At 38.3% G+C, this 7,500-nt stretch overlaps 2 protein-coding genes across 5 annotated transcripts in view; one reads left to right on the forward strand and one right to left on the reverse strand.

The window, feature by feature from the left end:
- Positions 1-975, reverse strand: part of LOC138012468 (uncharacterized) — a 2,425-nt gene extending 1,450 nt beyond the window's left edge. The window contains exons 1-3 of the mRNA XM_068859244.1: positions 832-975; positions 577-694; positions 1-167 (exon numbers count right to left, since the gene is read on the reverse strand). The exon at positions 1-167 is cut by the window's left edge and continues 22 nt beyond it. Coding sequence (XP_068715345.1) covers positions 1-167; positions 577-654 — 245 coding nt within the window. The 5' untranslated portion in view covers positions 655-694; positions 832-975. The remainder of the gene's footprint in view (positions 168-576; positions 695-831) is intronic.
- Positions 976-3,327: 2,352 nt separating this feature from the next.
- LOC138012464 (uncharacterized) overlaps positions 3,328-7,500 on the forward strand; it is a 74,942-nt gene continuing 70,769 nt past the window's right edge. For all 4 annotated transcript variants that reach the window (XR_011125041.1, XM_068859239.1, XM_068859240.1 and 1 more), the window contains exon 1: positions 3,328-3,688. Coding sequence is in view for 3 of the 4 variants with exons in the window: in XM_068859239.1 (XP_068715340.1) it covers positions 3,522-3,688 (167 nt within the window). In the remaining variant the exon portion in view is untranslated. The remainder of the gene's footprint in view (positions 3,689-7,500) is intronic.

The raw sequence follows: 7,500 nt of genomic DNA on the forward strand, positions 1-7,500 counted from the left end.
CCTGTTACTTCTGTCACCATTGTTTTCAGCCTCTTTTCTGCATCACCTATTGTTTTGCCGACGGTATCCCGCATGTCCCTTTTAGCTTCACTGATCTTTTTGTCGAATTTATGGGTCAGGTGATAAAGTTCGCGGCCTAACTTGTCTTCTGTAACGAACTTATGGCTCTGCAACAAAAGAAACCGAGTTGAAAGGTGTTTGCGGTGAGATTAACCCAGTTCGTCCTCACTTGTCAATGAATTTGAAAGTCCATCATCGCAAACGATAGATATTATTCATCATTAAATTTCGACCTCGGATGTTGCTCTGATTATAGTTCACTCAATCTCGGTTATCAGTTCATATCCCTTATGACGTAATTCAGCTTACGGTCGTTTTGTAAAATCAAAACAGACTAACTAAATAAAATTTGGCTTTAATTTAAGTGTCCAAGCATACAGAATTTTAATGATAATTTAATGAAACAATTATTTCATTATGAACTGGATAATTAGCATATAGCCAACTCGGCACTCAAGAAGAATAATGAAAAATTCTTATAACAAATTAAATTGAATTCGTCATCGAAAATATTACTTGAGTTGAATGTCCCGAAGCTTCGAAAATGATGGCGAAGAAAGCAACAAAAGTCACCAAGAAGAAGGTACGTAACATTGCCTGGCTTGTGATAAGTCAAAAGCAAAACTGGTAAACACTGAAAGAAAATGGAAGGAAATTTTTCACAATAAATTCAATAAACTGAAACAATTTTAAATCGCTTTCGGATACTGAAAGAGTAAACATGATTTAAAATTTGCTGAGCTAGTTGTACTTCTACTGGACTTTCATCACCTCAAAAGTACTGATCTTTTTGTCCTGATGTCCGTAGGTGAATTGGTTCTAAGGGCTTTATGTTTTCGTTTTATATCAAGCCGACTGTGTCCACCAAACTTGTTAAAATTTCGTATCTGAAGTTGACAGGTAATACCGTTACTTCCGGGTGGGACAATCTTTTGGTCCATCGAAGTCATTTTATGATTTTTGAGTTATAAATATGATATACTTGTTTTTCAACGTCGATTAAGGCAAACTATGTACTGTATGGATACAGTTCTCCCTTTTTCAGTTAACGTTTTGACAAAAGCACAATGCCATAATACTTAATTTATTCAAATGACGTGTCGAAAAGCCCAAAAGGCTAATCTGACGCCCAATCTGTCAGCATTGACTCCCAGCTTTGAGTCCCCCGCTGACACGAATGTTTTTCAAGAGCAAAATAATTTTAGAACTGTCGACAGTCATCGCGAGGTTGATAATTGCCCCGGGATAATTGCCGTAACTTAAGGCTGAAAAATGTTGTTTTCAAATTCTGTCGGCCGACGAGAACTCCTTATACAGCTTCTGCATATACACTGTCATCTGCCTACTGACCACAAGTGGGCAGATGACCGCGAGTGATAGAAACTAAATACAGAAAAGCCGAGATTTGAAATTTCCACGGAAAGAAAGAACCTTCGAGTGATGAGATGTATCAAGAGCGGACTGGGGATAATCGGAAAAAATCCGAATGCGCCACCTACGTTATTTATTAAATGGCTCCAGCTTTATCATCAGCACGAAACATGTCCGACGGTATTACCCCGGAAATCGATAAAAGTCAATTGCGCGATGTCTTGTAAACTTTATCAGTTTTGATCGACTTTTACAAGTGCAGGGCATGAAATTCATTCGATTGTGAATTGACTAAAGAACTCGCTTGTTTCTTTATTGCCCTACAGAGTTGTTTACACTTGCATACAAGTTATTGTCTTGGTTATGGAACTCGTTAATTTTTCGACATTGAAAATCTTCTCCTCTTTTAACGATAAAATTTTCGAAAATTTAGGACAACTTCAGTTCAGATTTTTTAAAAGTAAGAAATCTGTACGACCTTCTAAACATGAGATGTATTTTAAAACTCTTAAAATCTCAGTGATATCTTTGAACTGGGTTCGACAACTTGTAGATAAAACACACTTTTTTGGAGCTCTAGTAAGTTCCTTCAAAACGCGTGACTATATGTAACGCAATTGTAAGTATCGTACTAATTAGGGAAAGCCACGTGCACTTTGTAAACACTGGTCCAAAGGTGACTTTGCAAGTTTTTGCCTGATTGAAGATTTTCTAAAAAATGCAGAACTTTCTTTTTTAAAAAAAATAATAGGTTAGATACGGGAAGACAAAAAGATTTTCCTTCCGGGGATGGGGCCTTGATCCAAAATTTAACATCATACTACAAAAGAAAACGTCTGACTGAAAGTTAATACAGCCACTGACCTCCTCTCATATATCATAGAGTACGATGGAGTTGTGCTTTAGCGTGCGTATTCAGTTGATGCACACAGGTGGTTTAATTAAGAGATCACGAGAGAAGTGTAAGATTTGCCACAAAGCAAGAATATCATTGGTTAATTAAAAACGACTGAATACTCGTGCTGCACATGGGGCTTGGCTGTCAGTGCATTTCTTTTCGTTTTCTTTGCCGTACCACTAAACAACAACGTGAAATCACCAAACTTTAGGTTTTGACGACAACGTGCCTGGGTCGATCCAAATTAATTTGGGTCGAAGTGGAAATATGGATTATCATTCAAATTTTTAAGCATGAGCAGCATTTTCATGAGCAGTCCGATGTTTGTCCTGAGACTCGATCTTCCATTGAGGCGGATATGGAAGAACGCGTTAGTCGATCAAAATACAGTTCGTCGAAGTTAATTGAGTCAAACGTCGGACTTATCATGAATTTAATTCGTCCTATTTGAAGCCGGCCCTTTGTAATGTAATGTTTTAAGGTGATTAGTCTATTATCAGCCGCAGTGATTGTGACGAAATACGCAGAGAACAAGGATCCTCTCCGTTGACATCTTTTAACTTCTCTTAATACCGTTGCCTACTTTCTTTCAACTGTAAGCCCTCGAAATACCCAGGTAGAAACCCTCGCTTTATGGTGCCTCGTGCCGCCATTTCGTAAACAAACTCAAAGTTGTCCTCCAGTTCGCGAAGGCACCTGACATGACGTCACAACTGAAATGGGTCTATATTTTGCAGGTTGAAGGTTGCGGGTTGCAGGTTGAAATTTACCGTGACTGTTACATGAATAGCCAACCTTAGGCCTAATTAGGCCTAAAAACGTTTCTTTAGGCCTCCTTAGGCCTGAAAACGTTTCTTTAGGCCTAATTAGGTCTAAGGTTACCTATTCATGTAACAGTCAAGGTAAATTTCAATCTGCAACCCGCAACCTGCAACCTGCAAAATATACCTGCCGCGCATGCACCGTCATTCGTAAAATTTGTACCTTGAGTGAAAAAAATGTCGATAGGTTTTTTTATGATTTTAATGCAAGTACACGGTTTTTCTTAATAATTACACGAGAGCTCGTTAATTCATCACATGGGAGGACTAAGCGCGTGGCTAACAAAATGCTTATCATACGGTGAACCACCGCCTGCGGTTATATCCTAGGTCCAAATGTTGCTTTGTCGTATGCCTTCTGTTAGTTGAGAATGGCCAGTGGAATCTTTGTCGTTATTCTCCTTTATTTTTGCCTTTTGATTGGTTTAAAGCAAGTTGCACCTCTTAAGTATTGTTATAAAGTCGGCAAATGCAAATGTCGAACAGATGAAGGAATAATTGACCTCAGGAAGGTTGGCAGGCGAGACGGACACGCTCGGTAAGCAAAAGTCCTTGGAGCGACTCATAAGGGTAAATGAATTTCAGAATAACACAAAAATTATGGCAAAAAATTATCAAGTTTCAAGGGCAACAAAATAGCCCTCTTTTCTCGAAACTAGGGATAAAATTATTTTGTAATCAAATTTCCGAATATTAATGTAAAGACCGCTTAGTGACAGGCGATTTAGCGTGTATTTAGTTTAGGTAATCACATAATTTGTATGGGTAATCAAATGGTGACGAGTGAAATTAGGAAATAATTTCAGCAAGTGAAATTATTCCATAAGTTCACGAGTATACCATTTGATTAGCTATTAAATATCATGGGTGACAAATTACGTTCATAAGACGCCATTTTGGCACTGTAGGAAAAGTTGCCATGGCAACTTTGTATCACAAGTAAAATTATAAATTAACGCTGAAATTTCGCGCCGAAATTAAGGAGTAATTTGTCATCCATGTTATCACGAGTACAATTTGGAATAAATAGGCAATAGGATTTTTGTTTCAAAGACGAACAAAATTGCATGAGCCCGAAGGGGAAGTGTAATTTGTAGTCTTTGAAATATTCTACAAGTGCTTATTTATTCCCAATTGCACGAGAAAAATCATACAAAAATGCCACCCTTATTGCACTTATTGCAACTGTCTGCACTAGCATAGTTAATAGGGGGACTAGTTTGGAAGTTCGGCAGACATCAAAGGAGCAAACAAAGATGCCAAGATTCAGGTTGGAAAGTCCACGACCGTGCACAATCTTTTGTTTTGCGCTCATACAGTATGCATGAATTACGTAACCAACACGTTTCTATTGGTTTGTTCCTCAGTACCGAGTAAACAACTATTGTGTTTTGTGCACGGTCAAGGCCGAAAAAGAGAACAAAAACCTACAACAAAGAAATTTGCCTGATTTCATAACCATTCCCCTCTATTAACTATGGCATTAGATGTTGCATATTTACCGAGTTAGGATTCCGAGTTGGATTTTCGGAGGGGATTTAAGTCGTCAAACTTCACATTTAGTTTGCTTTTTGTTACCTTGAAAATATCTTTAAAGATCGGCTTTCCTGAACAAGCGTTTGGAAGATTCACAAATCGCTTTCCGGGCCCGAAAAGTTTTCGGGACTTTCGAGCCCACTAAGGAAACCGTCCGTTATTCCATTCATTTGCCGGCATCAAAATAATTAGTTGTGATAATAGTTTACCATAGAAGTTGATTTACTTATCAATCATCAAATCGGTCGGTTTTATTCGAAGCCGTGTTGTTGTAATGATACTCGGTGGAACAATGAATGCAATGATTTTAAAGAGGCTTTGTCGGTTATTGAAAACAATGCCTAGTAAATGAAACTGAGAACAGTACCGAAAGATTCTGTCACTGTATTCGACGCTGCATTTCACTATTTTAAACATGGGACGAAAAGGGGAATTTGTTGCTTTTTCGCAAATATTGTTGAAAGCAAATCCAAAAGCACATGCAACAACCACGACATGAAGATAAGCCTAACAAGACAAGCTGTAGTTGAAGCTGGAGGCCAATCGCCAAGGAACCCGCCTTTGGAAACAAACGAATCGCCAAAAGGCGCTCGCACAAAACAAGCGGTATCGGGAATGACATCGTGAGCAGATTCGCCAAGCTAAGAGGGTCTACTCTGAGATCCATCGCGAGCAGATCCGAGAGTACAAACGAAAATACTGTGAGATGTAACTGCAGTCCCGACCACGTCATTAATGTTCGGCTTTACATGGCTAAACTCGTTATGTGCTCCTAAAACCAATTGTCACCATCGATTCTTTTCACCATACTCTCATGATTGAGGCAAAAGCTCGTCTTCAACGAAAACGGAAAGAAAGTCTCAACGAAGCAAACGGTTTTATGGGGAAATTCTGTTGTGTCTGAAACGTCATTAGTATGCGGCGTGGGTATCTTCATTCGTCGGCCGTAAACTTATTTACCTCCAGAACGCACTTTTGCACTGAAAATAAGCCTTACGAATGATGGTCTTGTTTTCTGAGATAATACTCGGGAAGACCGATTAAATTATCTTTATTTTAAGCTTTCATTTGAACAAAAAGATGCAACACTTAGCCAGTCGAGTGCTCTGAAGTCTCTAAATATTTCGAAATACTCCCAATTATCGTTCAATGATGATCATCGTTATAGTTATTACTCGGAATCTATATGTTGCGTTCGTTATTATTATTTTTTTTGTCGTTATTTTCCTTTGCTTTCAGTCACATATCGCCGTCGAGGCTCTAAAGCGCGTTGCGCATGCGTAGAAAAACGTGACTAAAGCATATGGTTTAGTGATTGACACGCATGGAGAAGACGGAAGTATGGATTCTATGATATCAAATACGCTGACTCACATACAAATGCACACGCCTTTCGCGGTGGACCCACGCTAAAAAATGAGCGTTTTCGGAACGGGTCGGTCCGGGGACTTTACGAGAGGTAATTTACGAGCAAACAATTTTGAGTGAAATTATCGAGAATTGTGGTAAACTTATATCAAATGAGCTATCAAAATTTATTTGTCTCAAGTAGCGTCTTTCACGTGAACGTGAAACCAGTAGAACACCAGTGAAAACTCTTGAGCGTATGAAGAAGAAGATTAGAAAGGTTAGAGATTTTGTCTTTCAACGTCTTCGTTCAAGTATACCCAAGTCCAACAATGTAGTTCAAAGACTGTAAAGTGTCAGAAACTGATGTGGCATCACGAGAGCTCACAAGTGTCAACAAGGAATAATAACGACGAAGGTAAATGCAACGATCCTTATACACACTAGACGTTTGTGATGTGTTACCCCCAACCTTCACCATGTGTTCCGCAACATTTCGCTCAAAACTGAAATCTGCTCTATTTGTACAGGTAACCGTAATGACCAGCACCTCACCGTACGAAATACTCACCCGTTTGTCGTCCTTGGACCAAGACACTTAAGCTGAACAACTACTCTTTATCGAAAGTATCACACTGCAATAGTATCAACAAGGTATTCTCCTGTTAACAAATGTTATGTGAACAAGAAAGAGAATAGCAATAAGACACTGCAATTAAAACTAAGCCAGTATACTGAAAATAACATGAAGTAGACATTATAAGAAGAAAGTTCAACTTTTTTATCATATTGCGATAAGTTGACAAATGAAGTCATCTTTTAATTGTTCATTCAACCTTTGTAACAGATTAGATATAAGAAATTACGAGTGAATGGAAATAAAAAGCATTGAACTTATTCATTTTTGTTGGTGTTGCTCCTTTATTAATTTTTCTTATTGAAACTGGCAAACGAAAGTGGAAGAACGAACAAGAGACTGTGTTATCAGCCTATGCAGGGCTGAGAAGTTTGACCGTATAAACATGCAACAACCAGTCACGGAAAGCGCGGGAAGACATCTCAAAACAGATGAATATGAAATTTTGATTAAAGCGCACGATTGAAATCTATAAGAAGAGAATGAAATACCTAATAAAACGCTATAAAATTGCAAAAGCTTTGGAACAGCAAGCAATCTGGTGGGCATTTGAGAAAGTCAGCACATTTTGTTGAAATCGACGCAGTAACAAGTCGACCCTGTTAAAACTGTACGCGATTTGTTTGCCCAACTGTTGAATGTTAAGTTGAAAAAAAAGTAGCATAATCACTTCAATACTTATGGACTAGTAGTAATCTCGAATAGAAAATATCCTGCAAAGGTTGGTCAAGACAACGTGAACATAGGCGTTGTTGCTTGCAATATTTATCATGTATTATTCTCTCTCCTCTTTTTTATGCATTTCCGTTTTTATAACACATCACGTAGCA

This window comes from Montipora foliosa, chromosome 8, assembly GCF_036669935.1.
Source record: "Montipora foliosa isolate CH-2021 chromosome 8, ASM3666993v2, whole genome shotgun sequence".
Taxonomy (NCBI): domain Eukaryota; kingdom Metazoa; phylum Cnidaria; class Anthozoa; order Scleractinia; family Acroporidae; genus Montipora; species Montipora foliosa.